The sequence below is a fragment of the Bos indicus x Bos taurus genome, chromosome 7 (assembly GCF_003369695.1).
Source record: "Bos indicus x Bos taurus breed Angus x Brahman F1 hybrid chromosome 7, Bos_hybrid_MaternalHap_v2.0, whole genome shotgun sequence".
Taxonomy (NCBI): domain Eukaryota; kingdom Metazoa; phylum Chordata; class Mammalia; order Artiodactyla; family Bovidae; genus Bos; species Bos indicus x Bos taurus.
The window spans coordinates 24,346,834-24,363,324 of record NC_040082.1 but is presented as its reverse complement, the minus strand read 5'-3'; the positions used below and the strand labels follow the sequence as shown (position 1 = coordinate 24,363,324).

The window sequence follows — 16,491 nt, the reverse complement described above, 5'->3', positions numbered from 1 at the left end:
GTTCGATCCCTGGGATGGGAAGATCCCCTGGAGAAGGGAATGGCAATCCACTCCAGTATTCTTGCCTGGAGAATTCCATGGACAGAGGAGTCTGGGGGGAAGTCCGACAGGACTGAGCAACTACGCTTACTTCCAATAACCCTTTCCTTGGCATATCAACTCAGTTTTCTCTCTGAAATCCTTTGCACTGCATATTATTCAATTATTTGTTGTTACGCTTTCTTCACACATCTCAGAGCGACATAGTAGTGCAAATTAGAAACACATAGCATATAGTCACAAAAAAAGAAAAGGGAGAGGTTTATTTTCCTTTTCCATAAACTAGAACATACGTAAACTGCTTCATTAACTTCAGTAAAATCGTTTTAGAAACAAGCCTAAAGAACTCAGCTCTAGAAGAATCACTGCGAGAATCTGCTGCCAGACTACGTTTCCCACAATCCTTCAGGGCCGACAATGCGCCACGGTGCTCTAAACTACAATTCCCACAATCCTCAGAGCGCCGTTTTCTCGCGTTTGCCGATAACTGTGCCTCATTTCCCATCTTCCCTTTCGATCCTTGCAGTTAGAGGAGCAAGGTCGTGAGGCAAGGAGCGGTAGGTTTGCAGCCGCCATTTCTTCCGCCTCCGGTCTCTGGATCTTTTGTAGAGCGTCCAACAGCGCTATGTTGGGACAGAGCATCCGGAGGTTCACAACCTCAGTGGTTCGTCGGAGCCACTATGAGGAGGGTCCAGGGAAGGTTAGTATGGAAGGGGCCTGCTTCGTTGGGTAGGGGGCACTTGGCCGCGACTGACTGAACTTCGAGGCCTACTATGCGCCGTGAAGAGAGAAGTGAGAAGCCAGGGTTTTGAACTGGGACGTCGACTAACATTCCGCTTCCCCCAGGAACCCGGGAGAAAGTTCAGGAGTGTGACTGCGCGCTCTAGTAGTGAATAGGCTTCAGTAAATGAAGCCAGAGGCCTTATCTCGCTCTAGCGCTCCCCCCATTTCCCCTGCGCGCCCCACCCTGCCCTTCAAAACTCGGGGGACCTTAGAACCTCTGACTGCAGGTATTGTGGCTTAAAACCTAGCTAAAGGTCACCGGCTTCGAAGTGAAGGTCATTGAAAACTCGGGGTTGTGAGGGCCTATGATGTGGGGCTAGTGTTTCTAAACGAATTGACGAAATTAGAAGTATTAACCATCCTTGAGGTTGGTTTTAGCTTTAATTATAAATAGCTTCAAGCGGGTAGTTAGTTGTAACAGCCTCCTGGGGTTCCCTGAGGCCTAGAAAGGGTGTAGAGGGATAGAGTCGAAGAGGAAAGCCAGGAATTTGTTTACCATCTAGTGTTTGCGGTGAAGGTCATATGATTTTAAAGATGTTTAAAAGTGCTATGATTAAGTTGCCCAGTATTCCATACATAGCAATGGTGGACCAGGATTTTTATCCAAGCAGTCTTGTTCCAGAGCTCAGGTATTTGACCAGGCATATATATCCTGATTATATAAAAATTAGCATTTTCTCTGTACTTATTTTTAATCTGTAAAATCAGATGGTTTGAAGTTCAGTATTTGTTGTTTGTTCTCTTTTGTTCCCGACAGAATATACCATTTTCAGTGGAAAACAAGTGGAGATTACTAGCTATGATGACTTTGTTCTTTGGGTCTGGATTTGCTGCACCTTTCTTTATAGTAAGACACCAACTGCTGAAAAAGTAATCCATGAGACAGGTAAATTTATGGACTTACAACCTTTGCAGAAGTTTCTCCTTTATTCCTTTCTTCCCTTACCACCCACCCCCTCAAAATCACAAATACTGAAGTTAAGCGGGCATGTGACATTGGTGGGAGACAGGTTGAACCTATAGACAAACATATCTTTGCCTGAAAGCCAGTGTTTATTGAATGCTGCTGTTTATTAAGCACACCTGATATATAGGCTCAGATTGCTTCCCAGGCAAAACTGTGAGATATTAACCTGCTTTGAGACAAAAAAAAAAAATGTCAACTTGCATAGTATTCCATAGCTAGCAGTGGTGGACCAGGAATTCTATCCAGGCAGTCTTGTTCCAGAGCTGAGGTTCTTGACCAGGAAAAGTTCTAGTAAACTCATTAATGTTCATCTGTCTTGAGGGTGGTATATGTTAGTATATACATGAAGGAATCATGTGTGCTGCAAGATTAGTAGAGTCCCTGAATAAGAAGGAAATGGCAAACCACTCCAGTATTCTTGCCTGGAAAATCCCATTGACAGAAGAGCCTGGTGGGCTATATTCCTCAGGATCTCAAGAGTCAGACCCGACTTAGCAACTAAAGCACCACTGAGTGAGAAAATTAATATTGTAATTAGAATTTTCATCAAAAACAACACTATAAGAGGCTCTGTGGGTTGGTTGGAATAAATTCCAAAATATACTTTAGAAAAGAAGGACTACACTTGTCTTAGTTTAGAAGGGAAATGATTTATCTAAGCCATTACTTGATGCATATGATGAAGCAAATCAGTATGAGTAAAATCATGATACTGTAAACGCTTTCTGATGCACCAGTCATAAATTGAAGGGCAGACAATACATTAATGAAACTGCATGATTTCTATTAAATTTGAGTTTAAATGTCATTAATTTTTTGTGTTTTTATTCACAGATAGGAAGAGGAGCATATTAAGAGGTGCAGTCTCTTAAAAGGATCAATCCCTTGAATTCAGCATCCTAGATATGTTTGTAAATAAACTTACAGCATAAATCCTTAATGCCTCTTCTCTGAAATATGGAACATGGTAATTGAACATGTGCTTACATTTTGTTTGGGTAATATTGCATTATTAGTTTCTTAATTAAATATGTATTTGATTTAGCTTGTTTCTTGGTCTTAAAGTCTGAATTTTTTTTTTTTTTTGATTCATTGGTCAAGAATTTGTTGGCAATTCATTATAAAAGAGAAGTGCAGACTGACTTATCCTGTGATTTTTATTTTAAAGGGAGGAAAAAAGATGTCTTTTTAGTCTTTATTATTTTTTTTTTTTTTTACTTTGAAGGAGTAAATTCATTTTTCTCCATGAGTGATAATTAGTTAAACATTAGGAAAATCAGTAGTGTACGGAGATTTTAAGTTCAAGAGCTTCATTTTCTTCCTCTGTACCATAACACTGAAATTTTTGCCTTCATAGATACTGACCAATATTAATCTTGTTTAGATTAAAAGAATATTTGAAATGTAATAGCATGTGAGATAATACAGGAAATACTCCCCTTTTCTGATGCTTTAACTGGGAGAAATGGGTTGTGAGATGGCTCTGATTAGTAATTGTATCAGTGATAAGTCATGGTAGTCTGTGCTTGGGGAGATATTCTGTATAACATTAAGGATTTCTACCTTTGGGAACCACAGAAGCAAGAATAAGAGTTTAGAGTTCATAAAATGATTTTGAATTTTTTGTTTGAATCATTGCTGAATTACAGATTTAGCCATCTGGGTTTTCTTGGTGGAAAGGGTACTAGAGCCTCCTTCCTATTTTGAGATTCATTGAGCTATATTAAACATTTTATGTCCTGGCAAGTCCTAGGACCTGCTTCCCCCACTTCCTCCCCGATTTACAATTTGTATCAAGAGCCAAAAGTAATGTATTTTATTTTACAGCAGGGTCAAGGTAGAAAATGTCATTTATTAGATTTGTCTTTTTGAATTGCATATTTGAGTGGTATACATGAATGAGAGAAAAATCTCCTTTAACTCTCCTGAAATAGAAGTCCAGTTTACCCATTCCCTGTAAAAGGACTTCAGTGGGCTGGCTCTTGGTGATAGAGACTAGACAACTTTTTAGTTTTTTTGTACTGACGTTCTCCAGAGCAACAACCAACAGCATGTGTCTATAGAGAGATTTATTTTAAGAAATTGGTTCTTGGAATTGTGAGTTTGTCAGGTCAACAGTCTGATGGGATAAACTGAAAGTGGGAGACACAAGGAAGAGTTGATGTTCCAATTGCAAACCATTTGCTAGCAGAATTTCCTCAGAAGTCCATCTTTTTCTATTAATTCCTTCAACTAATTGGATGTGGCCTGCTCGTGTAGAGAGTAAGTTTTACTGAAACTAATGGTAATCTCAGGAATTCCCAGTCTAGTGGTTATGACTTGGCATTTTTCACTGCCCTAGTCAAATCACTCCCTGGTCAGGGAACTAAGATTCTGCAAGCTGCACAGTGTAGCTGAAGGGGAAAAAAAGGAAATCTTCATCCCCAAAAATACCTTCACAGAAATATCCAGAATAATGTTTAGACAGGTATCAAGACACCATTTCTCAGTCAACTTGATGTAAAATTAACCATTGCAATTTCACAGAAGTGTGTGATTTCATCCAGTTTAATTTTTTTAATGTTGGCTTGAATTTTTAAAACCACCACAGAATTTTTTTTTCCCAATTTTGTGTATTTTCCTCCACTGATTTTTCAAAATTCAAGGTGATATTTAAACCACAAGATTGCCATAAAAATCCAGATTCTCTTATAAAAATTTGGGCTAAATGGGCCCATACATACTTAGTGAAACTGCTAGGCCAAATATACCTTATGCAGAGGCTTCCTTAACCAGAATACCTGGGTAAGGAGGGATTTTGGTTGGGGACTACAACCCATGAATCATTTTTGAAGGGAGCTAGTAGTATTGGTTACATAGTAAAGTTTTGGCTATCCTGGTGAAAAATCAAAACCTATGTTTTGCTGTAGAAGCAGTACAAATGGACTAAGGATTAAAATAAGATTCAAAGCCAGGCTTGACCATGTTTCAGTTCAATTAGAAAGTATCTTCCTCAGCTCCCTTGTATATCAAAAGTAACTATTTTAGGGTAGTTGTAAAGATTAAAATAGTGCTTAACTCCTAAATGAGTAGATGGAGGAAAGTCTAGTAACAGTTACAACCAGCTGTCCAGCAAATTTGTGTGTGTTCAGCTGTGTCCCACTCTCTGTGGGCCCCGTGGTCTATAGCTAGGCTTCTCTGCCCATGGAATTTTCCAGGCAAGAATACTGGAGTGGGCTGTCATTTCCTCCTCCACATCTTCCCAACCCAGGGATCAAACCCTCTCTTCTGAGTCGCCCATTCTTTACCACTATTGCCACCTATGAAGTCCAACAATACTTCAATCTTAATGATGTCCCAAAATGCCTGGAGTCATGGTGGATACAAGTCTGATAATAAGGTGTCACCATCAGAAAAATTGGCTTCCTTGATAGCTCTGTTGGTTAAGAATCCACCTGCAATGCGGGAGACCCAGATTCGATTACTGGATCAGGAAGATCTTCTGGAGCAGGGACAGGCTACCCACTCCAGTGTTTTGGGGCTTACCTTGTGGCTCAGCTGGTAAAGAATCTGCCTGCAATGCAGGAGACCTGGGTTCGATCCCTGGTTTGGGAGGATCCCCTGAGAAGGGAAGGGCTACCCACTCCAGTATTCTGGCTTGGAGAATTACATGGACCGTATAGTCTATGGGGTCGCAAAGAGTCAGACACAACCGAGCAATTTTCACTTTGATCAGTAAAATTACAGCTCCTTAGCATAGTGTTCAGTCATTTTTCTGGTTTCAGTCACGCTGGGTGGTGATTCCCTTTTCTTCCAAACAATACACTTAGGTTTCCAATACCCTGTAAACAGCTTCATAATTGCCTTGGCAAATACTGTAATCACTGATTCTTGTCTCCTGGTTTCTTGGTGACTCAGATGATAAAGATTATGCTTGCAATGCAAGAGACCCAGGTTCAGTCCCTGGGTCAGGAAGATTCCCTGGAGAAGGGGAGTGGCAACCCACACTAGTATTCTGGCTTGGAGAATCCCATGGACAGAGGAGCCTGGTGGGTTACAGTCCATAGGGTCACAAAGAGTTGAACACAACCGAGTGACTTAACACTTTCATTTTCACTTTCCTATCTTCCATCATTGTCTGTGTGCTCAGTCATGTCCAACTCTGCAACCCCATGAACTGTAGCCCACCAGGCTCCTCTGTCCATGGAATTTTCCAGGCTAGAATACTGGAGTGGATGCCATTTCCTACTCTAAGGGATCTTCCTGACCCAAAGATTGAACCCACACCTCCTGCATTGGCAGGTGCCACCTAGGAAAGCCTATCTCCCATACCAACTTGTAAATTTTGGAGACCAGGGAAGCTTTTATTTATTCATTTGTCCTACATATATAATTTTATGTGATCAGTAAATACTTATTGAGTAGATTATTGAATGGGACAGGAAGATCCCCTGGAGAAGGAAATGGCAACCCACTCCAGTACTCTTGCCTGGAAAATTCCATGGATGGAGGAGCCTGGTGGGCTACAGTCCATGAGGTTGCAAAGAGTCAGACACGACTGAGTGATTTCACTTTCACTTTTTTCTTTTCATACACTCCGTGTGGGCTTCCCTGGTGACACAGAGGTAAAGAAACCACCTGCCAATGCAGTTAACTCTCTGATCCCTGGATCAGGAAGATCCTCTGGAGGAGGAAATGGCAACCCACTCCAATATTCTTACCTGGAAAATCCCATGGGCAGAGGAGCCTGCGGGCTGCTGTCCATGGGGCTACAAAATAGTTGGACATGACTTGGTGAGTAAATAGCAACATATACCCTGTATAGCAGAACTGAAACTGGTTCTGGTTTAACCTGGGCATCATCATTACCAATTAAACAACAAGATAATTTGAAATTCTTAAATGCTGCCTTTTTCCTTAATAGAGCTTTGGGGGACAGTACTCTCAATTACAGTACCAACAATACATTTTGAGGCACAAAATTGGATGAGTTTACAGAAAGACTGGCTCATGGTGTTTGCCAGTGTGGAAATTGATACAAATTATCGGGGGGAGGGGGGTGGAGGGCAGGAATGTTGGAATTTCAGAGGGGAAATTCTAGATATCTCCCAAGTTACCATAGAATAAAGAGAACTTCTATAGACAATGTGTTGCTCTCAAAATTGATATGTTGAAACCTGATCCCTAATGTGACAATATAGGTAGGACATTTGGAACATGATTACATCATGATATTGGAGTTCTCATGAAGGGAATTAGTGCCGTTAAAAAAGAGACCTCAAAATTAAATCCAAAATTAGAGTCATTCAACCAGAGGGGTTCCCAGGTGGACTAGTGGAGGTGGATCCACCTGCCAGTGCCAGAGGCACAAGAGACAGGTTCAACCCCTGGCTCTGAATGATCCCCTAGAATAGGAAATGGAAACTCACTGCAGTATTCTTGCCTGGAAAGTCCCATGGACAGAGGAGCATGGTGGGCTAGTGTCCACAGGGCTGAGAAGAGTTGGACACGACTGAGCAATGGAGCATATACATACACACAGGAGACCAGAAGGAGGAGCTCTGCCAACCTTTGGGAACTGAGCCCAAAAGGAAGACAAGCCCTTTTCTTTCCTGGCAAGGACTCAATTATAGCCCTCCCAACTTCCTTTATTCTCTATAAAAGCATTCACCTTGCTTTGTGAAGACTTGCATGTGGCTTGCCATGGTTGCAGATCTCTAATTTCAATTCTCTGCTGTTCCTGGATAAACCCGTAATTGCTAGAGAGATATCAGGCAGTTTATTTGTTTCAGATTAACACCCGAGTGTTCCCTAACCGCCTCAGCCATTTGAGGACACCGCAAGAAGACATACCTTTAAATCAGGAAGCAGGCCGTCACTAGACACCAAATCTGCCAGCACTTTGATCTTGAATTTCTCAGCCTCTGAAACTGTAAGGAATAAATTTTTGTTGTTCATAAGCCACACAGTTTGTGATATTGTGGGGCTTTCTTGGTGGCTCAGCGGTAAAGAATCCACCTGCGATGCAGGAGATGTTAAGTTTGATCCCTGGGTTGGGAAGATCCCCTAGAGGAGGAAATGGCAACCCACTCCTGTATTCTTGCCTGGAGAATCCCATGGACGGGGAGCCTGGGGGGCTACAGTCCATGGGCTTATGAAGAGTCAGACATGACAGTGACTGAGCACGCATGCACATGCTATTATAGCACATGCTATTCTGTTATAGCAACTCAAACTAAGACATGTCCTAAAACTAAATTTCCCCACATGCCCTCCAAAGAACATTACTGATAAGTAGGAAATGCCACCATATGCCTTTAAGTGTGCTATTGTGATTTATAATATATATATACATATATATATGTATATATATATGTCTTTGATCATTCAAATGACCATGATATATTTCTCATGTATATTTGGTCTTTATCCACAGTTCCTGGCTCATATTTCCCCAAACTTTTGCAATTTTCTGAGACATAAGAACAGTGGGAACATTTTTTTGTTACAAAACTTGGGCTCTTGTCCCCAGTTCCTGAAAAAACCTCTGAGACATAAAGGTGTCTTGTTATTTATTACAGCCCCTTTGCCCTACAAGTAGGTTTATGTTAACGAATGTGACTTTTTGGAAAGCTCCAATGGAATGTTACTAATTGCCAGGGGAAGTGAACCTTGAGTAACAAGGTTGGAACTTTCAGTCCTCCCTGATTTCTGGAGAGAGGAGAAGGGGCTAGAAGCTGAATCAATCACCAATGGTTGATGAGTTAATGAATCATGCCTGTGTAATGAGTCCTCCATAAAAAACCCCAAAAGGGGCAAGTTTCAGAGAGCTTCTAGGTTGAGGAACTAGAATGCTTCCACGTGCCCCAGTGCTGGGCCCCAAGCTCCAGGAGGACAGAAGCTCCTTAGTTTTGGACTGTACCCTAGGTATCTCCTCATCTGGCTGTTGATTGGTGTCCTTTAATATCTTTTGTAATGAATCTGTAATCTAGTAAATAGATGGGTTCCCTGAATTTTGTGATCTGCTCTAGCAAACTAATCAAATCCAAGCAGAAGTTTGTGGGAACCTCTGATTTACAACCAATTGATCAGAAGCACAGGCAAAGTGGAGGATGGTCTTATGGGACTGTGGAATTTCATGCTGTCTCTGGGTAATGTCAGAATTTAGTTGAATTCTCAGACACCCTGCTGGTGTTTGAGAAGTGCTTGTGTGGGAAACCTGCATGGGTGCACAGTCAACTTCAGTCATGTCCGACTCTTTGCAACCCTATGGACTATAGCCCACCAGGCTCTCTGTCTATGGGATTCTCCAAGCAAGAATACTGGAGTGGGTTGCCATGCCCTCCTTCAGATCTTTCCAACCCAGGGATAGAACCCAGATCTCCTGCATCTTTGGCATCACAGGTGGATTGTTTACCGCTGAGCCACCAGGGAAGCCCTGTGGAAAGCCTACACACAGAGAAATTTGGTTCAGGAACCCAAAACACTAAGAGACAAATTTTAAGTTACATATAACTAGAAAAATAAGCACTCAGACCAGCAAAATCACATACAGAGCCTGCACCCAAGGGGAGACTTATGTAGAGATGTGGATAGGGTAAGAAGGTATATATGAAGGGTGAAAGTAGGGAGACTGGAGATGTTGGGGTACAGATAAAATAACTCTCCAAAACCAGTTGTACTCTGAAAAAATGCTGAGAATCAGCTTGAGATTTTGTGGACTGGAGCACTGGCTACAGCGAAAATGAAAGGATTTGAAAATGAGCAGAACACAAGGCAGGAGTTTCAGAATGGCACCACTTCTGAGTAAATGAAAGTGTCAGGGAGATGCAGCCTTGGAGGCTTGCTGTTAAATGAAAAAAAGAAAGCAAAAGGGCAAAATTATTTCCTGTAAAAACAGAGTACAAAATCAGAAGCCTTCTCCCATCAAAACAAGTGCAAAATTTGTTTTTTAAAAATTACTATTTCACCACATGAAAAAAGAGAATCCCTTTCACCAAAAACCCTAGTTAGCATCCTTAAGTTCTCACTCTGACTATATATAATTGTGTTACTACTACAGGTAAAAAAGGATTTCAAAGTGAATGGCCTATGACAGCATTCATACAAAGTTACCATGAAAATTAATCAGAAATTTAGATTCATAGCATTTCATTTCAGCTGATGAAAATTCTGCTGCAAATAAACACTATCCTGGTAGCAGAAGCAATCTTAATACAATCTAATCTGAATTAAATATTCTTAAACATTTGTATGTGCTTCCCAGGTGCTCAGTGATAAAGAATCCACCTGCCAAGCAGGAGACATGGGTTCGATCCCTGGATTGGGAAGATCCCCCTGGAGAAGGAAATGTCAGCCCACTACAGTATTCTTGCCTGGGAAATCTCATGGACATAGGAGCCTGATGGGCTATAACACATGGGGTTGCAAAAGAATCAAACATGACTTAGCAAGTAAACAGAAACAACAATATTTGCAAATAGTAAAGGAAAAAAAAAACACTTTGAAATTAAAAATTCAAAAACTTAGAAGTTCTGGTAGGGAGGTATGAAATAACTGACCAAACAGAAGAAAATAAATAAGAAAAAGAGAAAATGATCTTTGAAATTATAAGATGTCTAAGGAAAGACAGATTTCCCTGAAATTTAGTAAAGGAACTGAATGAAAGGCATAAAACAGCTGAGAAATAAATACAAAATGACATAAAAAGGTAAAATCCACATAGAGTGAAATGGACAAAATCTTAATTATTTGGTGAGTTTTCAGTTCAGTTGCTCAGTCGTGTCCAACTCTTTGCAACCCCATGAATCACAGCACACCAGACCTCCCTGTCCGTCACCAACTCCCGGAGTTCACTCAAACTCATGTCCATCAGTCAGTGATGCCATACAACCATCTCATCCTCTGTCATCCCCTTCTCCTCCTGCCCCCAATCCCTCCCAGCATCAGGGTCTTTTCCAATGAGTCAACTCTTCACATGAGGTGGCCAAAGTACTGGATTTTCAGCTTCAGCATCAGTCCTTCCAATGAACACCCAGGACTGATCTCCTTTAGGATGGACTGGTTGGATCTCCTTGCAGTCCAAGGGACTCTCAAGAGTCTTCTCAACACCACAGTTCAAAAGCATCAATTCTTCGGCACTCAGCTTTCTTCACAGCCCAACTCTCACATCCATACGTGACCACTGGAAATGCAAATCTTACCTGTAGAAAGTTCTCTCATACCCATTTCCAGGCAATACCTGTTCAACTCCAAAAGCAGCAGCTCTTTTTATTATTTACCAGATTAGTCTCTTCTACAACTTCACAGGGTATATAATATCTACATATGATAGTTTCAGAGCACAAAGATGCTTTAGACCGATCCAATACTGTTATTTTAGGGTGTGTATATATACCCTATTATATATAAAATGATTATACATTCTCTAACTCCATGGTCCATTGTTCTTCAATTGTATTATGTCATCTGTAACTTCTTAGGTCAGATTTTCTCCAGGAAATGCTTTGAAAATGTTAGAACTGATAGTATTACACAGAACTGATAGTATTTTATATATATATACGTTTCATTTCAGTTCAGTCACTCAGTCATGTCCGACTCTTTGCGACCCCATGGACTGCAGCACACCAGGCCTCCCTGTCCATCACCAACTCCCAGAGTTTACTCAAACTCATGCCCATTGAGTTAGTGATGCCATACAACCATCTCATCCTCTTGTCATCGCCTTCTCCTCCTGCCCTCAATCTTTCCCAGCATCAGGGTCTTTTCCAATGAGTCAGTTCTTCATATCAGGTGACCAAAGTATTGGAGTTTCAACTTTGGCATCAGTCCATCCAATGAATATTGGAGATATTCAGTATTCAGATTCAATATTCAGATATCAGGACTGATCTCCTTCAGAATGGACTGGTTGGATCTCCTTGCAGTTCAAGGGACTCTGAAGAGTCTTCTCTAACACCACAGTTCAAAAGCAACAATTCTTCGGCACTCAGATTTCTTTATAGTCCATCTCTCACATTCATACATGACTACTGGAAAAACCATAGTTTTAATTAGACGGACCTTTGTTGACAAAGTAATGTCTCTGCTTTTTAATATGCTGTCTAGGTTGGTCATAACTTTCCTTCCAAGGAGTAAGCGTCTTTTAATTTCATGGCTAGAATCACCATCTGCAGTGATTTTGAAACCAGAAAAATAAAGTCAGCCACTGTTTCCACTGTTTCCCCATCTATTTGCCATGAAGTGAGGGGACCGGATGCCATGATCTTAGTTTTTGAATGTTGAGCTTTAAGCCAACTTTTCCACTCTCCTGCATCACTTTCCTCAAGAGGCTCCTTAGTTCTTCAGTTTCTGCCATAAGGGTGATGTCATCTGCATATCTGCGGTTAATGATATTTCTCCCAGCAATCTTGATTCCAGCTTGTGTTTCTTCCAGTCCAGCGTTTCTCATGATGTACTCTGCATAGAAGTTAAATAAGCAGGGTGACAATATACAGCCTTGACACACTCCTTTTCCTCTTTTGAACCAGTCTGTTGTTCCACGTCCAGGTCTAACTGTTGCTTTCTGACCTGCATACAGGTTTAAATCCTATTACATAAAACAATTGAAGCACTATGGACTATGGAGTTACATAAGGTATGATCAAGCTACTGAAGATGGTTATTCTCTTATTCTCTGTACTTCCCCTGCTCGACCTGTGCCTGCTTCACCTACACCCTCCTCACAAGACTGACCTTCCCACATACTTGCCCCCTGTGGCCCCAGCTGCTATTGTTCTTATCAAAGGGGTGGTGAGGGGTGTGCTTCTCTGCTGATTTCCCTGGCAACTAATGACCCAAACTGTCACCTATAACTGGCAGCCTCCCATTTCCCCCAGGAACAAACACTGCCTCCACGCCCTGCCTGCTGTTCACTGCACATGGTGGGGTGTAGCTCTATGAGCTTGCTTCAGGCATGTAAGCTCCTCCATCCACTAAACCATTGATGTCTTCATCCTGGATTTTCCATCTTAAGGCTGAGCAAGTGCAAGCCTTGTAGGTCCGTGGTGTGCAGCCCAACAGAGAATATATGGAGTAAAAGAAACAACAGCATCAGATGAGGTGAATTAGAAAAGTTTTTCCTCAGAATTCACTCAGTAAGTAAGTAAGTGAGTGTTAGTTGCTCAGCCATGCCTAACTCTTTGCGACCCCATGGACTGCTGCCCACCACGCTCCTCTGTCCATGAGATTTTCCAGGCAAGGATACTGGAGTGGGTGGCCATTTCCTTCTCCAGGGGATCTTCCCAACCCAAGGATTGAACCCGGGTCTCCTGCACTGCAGGCAGATTCTTTACCAACTGAGCTACAAGGGAAGCCCTCAGAATTCATTCAAGTTGCATATAAAGACAAGAAAGAACTGACAATGATGAAAAGTGATCCTAGTGACTAGCGTAGTCACTGGTAAACAGTAAGTACTCAATTAATATTTGTGGAAGTGAATTATATTGAAGAATATTCCAAATATAGAAATAAGTGTGAATGTAATTTAAGATTTCAGGAAGTGTGAAGAGGACTTTGGTTTAACTGAGTACCCTAAAATGAGACCAGATAAATATGTGTGGCAAAGAGCAAAGGCCTTGGTGGGGTGGGGATGGGAACTAGGAGCAAGGCTTAAGTGGCAACTTGAGGTCTAGGACTGATGGTGAGTATCAGCTCTTTACAAATCTGAGCTTGTGGGTTACAAGAGTAATATTAATTTGGCACTACCTGCCTGATGGCCTAGTAAGAAGAGAAACTGGGAAAGAATAACCAGGAAGAAGTAATTTGAGGGTTTAGTTAGGGTTAGAACATGAAAAGTGGAGGGGTAGAGTATTCAGTATAAGAGAGCTTCATAAGGAAATACAGGAAAATAATGCTTCCCATTGTTTCCAGTTGTCTTGTTTTGAACTTGTCATATCTACCTGCTTTATTAAATTCTTTAGCAATTCTATTATACCGTGTACCTGTACAGAATGCAAAAACTGAGTCTTTACATTGTGAATTGAGAAAGAAATGAGACTACAAAATTCTCCAAGAGGCAAGCCAATGTGAAAAGTATTTTGGTTCCTCTATCTCTACAGTTAATTAATTCTAGTCTTAAAATCTTAAGGTCTCAACATTTGTAAGGCCTGTGGTAAAGTCTTTTGATGTCTTGAATACTTAGCACTTTCTCTGGCATTATAAAATAACTTTATAGTACAGTTAATCAAGTGACAGTAAGAGGCAGTACTCTACAGAGAGCTCATTTTAATATTTAATAAGATGAATGTTGAACTCTAAAGTTTAAGGCAGCTCTATTTGCATATGTACACAGGATGTCAGTACTCCATCAAAGCAGAACTCTAGTACCCTGCCCAAGGCGTTGCTTGAAAGACATTCATTCATTCATTCCACTCAGTATCTACCTAAGTCCTGTGTTTTAAGGTATAGTTAATGATCTTTAAGAAAAATACTAAGAGGAGCAAGATGATATTACCCATCTTTCAGGAAAGATAGATACTTATGCACATGAATAAAAATTAGGATAGAATAAGTACTGGAAATAAGGCTCAAAAAGGACTGTGAAAGCTGGGGGAGCTGGGAACCTAGGGTATCTGAGACAATTTTGTGGAGTTTGGTTGGGCCTTAAAGTATGGGCAGAATTTGAGGTGATAGAGATATGGAAGAGAGGATGGGTCATACAGGTATAGAGCATATATTTACATGTATTGATATAGATAAACACACATACATATATTTATATAGAGAGAGCTTTTCATATACAAATTACACAGATATGTTTATTTATAGGAAATTCCTTAAGCTCCTCTTTAATGCTCAAGGTGAACTTTTCATTTATTTTACAGGTGGTTTAAAGCAATACAGAAAGATGTTCAGTTCAGTTCAGTTCAGTCACTCAGTCGTGTCCGACCCTTTGCGACCCCATGAACTGAAGCATGCCAGGCCTCCCTGTCCATCACCAACTCCCTGAGTTCAACCAAACTCATGTCCATCGAGTTGGTGATGCCATCCAGCCATCTCATCCTCTGTTGTCCCCTTCTCCTCCTGCTCCCATCCCTCCCAGCATCAGAGTCTTTTCCAATGAGTCAACTCTTCGCATGAGGTGGCCAAAGTATTGGAGTTTCAGCTTCAGCATCAGTCCTTCGAAAGAACACCCAGGACTGATCTCCTTTAGAATGGCCTGGTTGGATCTCCTTGCAGTCCAAGGGACTCTCAAGAGTCTTCCCCAACACCACAGTTCAAAAGCATCAATTCTTCGGCACTCAGCTTTCTTCACAGTCCAACTCTCACATCCATACATGACCACTGGAAAAACCATAGCCTTGACTAGACGGACCTTTGTTGGCAAAGTAACGTCTCTGCTTTTGAATATGCTATCTAGGTTGGTCATAACTTTCCTTTCAAGGAGTAAGCGTCTTTAAATTCATGGCTGCAATCACCATCTGAAGTGATTTTGGAGCCCCCCAAAAAAACCTAAGTCTGCCACTGTTTCCCCATCTATTTCCCATGAAGTGATGGGACCAGATGCCATGATCTTCGTTTTCTGAATGTTGAGCTTTAAGCCAACTTTTTCACTTTCCTCTTTCACTTTCATCAAGAGGCTTTTTAGTTCCTCTTCACTTACTAGGTATAAACATTAAATCTCAAAATTTGGAATAGTAAGCCACTAAGTGCTGGTTGTTATGACAACATATTTTGTATAGTTTGTAAGCAGTGATGATAGACTCCAAAAATATCACATTGTTAGAAGGAGTCTTAAGACAAAACTTTGGACTTCTGTGCCCTGGAATCAAACTGATCTTCAATTTGCAAATGTGAAAAACATCCAAAGTAACAAACAGAAAAACATGTTAAAAGAATTTTAAAAGGCTAAAATTCAACTTCTAAAATGTAGCCTATGAGAAATAAAACTGATCATTAATAAGGAATTGAAACAGTCGTGGATTTAGAAATAATTTTTGGCCACATTTGTTTTTATTTAGTGTCTATAGTCATAGAAATATATATCTTTGAATTGCTCTCAGGATAATTTAAGCAGATACTTCAGTATTTTAACTTTTTAATCTGTGTGTATTTGTGTGTGTGTGTATACACACATATATGTCTCACAATTATTTCAAAAGTATGAATAAGAAAATTGATGGGTCTTTGAGTGTAAGAATTTCCTAGGGAAGGGAGACCATGGTCTGAAACAATGAAAGATTGTAATCACACCTAGGATGTGGTAGAGACAAACTAGTTGGTCATTTCAGACTGTGTTTCATGAGAGGTATGTACCAAGAAGTATGTACCAGGGTCTTTTTCTTTAGAAAAGCCCCTGATGCTGGGAAAGATTGAAGGCGGGAGGAGAACACGACAACAGAGGAAGAGCTGGTTGAATAGGGTCACTGACTTAATGGACAATAGCCTCTGCAAGCTCTGGCCAATGATGAAGAACAGGGAAGTTTGGCATGCTTCAGTCCATGGGGTTGCAAAGAGTCAGACATGACTGAACTATTGAACAACAACAATAAATATACCAATATGATGACTGAATGGATCCAGAAACTAGACATCACATTTAATCATTCAATTGTGCCATTTTATTTGTGTAGCGGTAAAAAAAAAAAAAAAATCACATTAAGACTGACTTACAAATGGGAATGACAATTTATTGGTGCAGACATAGTATTCTGCACATACTGTCTTAGGAGGAAAACTTA

General features: G+C 40.8%; 1 protein-coding gene and 1 non-coding gene across 3 annotated transcripts; both read left to right on the top strand.

Moving 5' to 3' along the window:
* The first annotated feature begins 540 nt into the window (after positions 1 to 540).
* LOC113895026 (cytochrome c oxidase subunit 7C, mitochondrial) lies at positions 541 to 2,840 on the top strand. 2 transcript variants are annotated; one of them, XM_027545667.1, is made up of 3 exons: positions 541 to 739; positions 1,580 to 1,708; positions 2,624 to 2,840. In XM_027545667.1, exons 1-2 carry the CDS (start codon positions 665 to 667, stop codon positions 1,694 to 1,696), a joined length of 192 nt encoding a protein of 63 aa, XP_027401468.1. In that variant the 5' UTR covers positions 541 to 664; the 3' UTR covers positions 1,697 to 1,708; positions 2,624 to 2,840. The 2 variants fall into 2 exon arrangements, with proteins under 2 accessions (XP_027401468.1, XP_027401469.1); XM_027545668.1 differs by lacking the exon at positions 2,624 to 2,840 and having other exon boundaries at positions 550 to 739; positions 1,580 to 2,342.
* On the top strand, positions 2,460 to 2,522 carry LOC113896731. The gene has a single exon (XR_003512102.1). It is a non-coding gene; the product is annotated as a small nucleolar RNA Z39 (small nucleolar RNA).
* Positions 2,841 to 16,491: the final 13,651 nt, after the last annotated feature.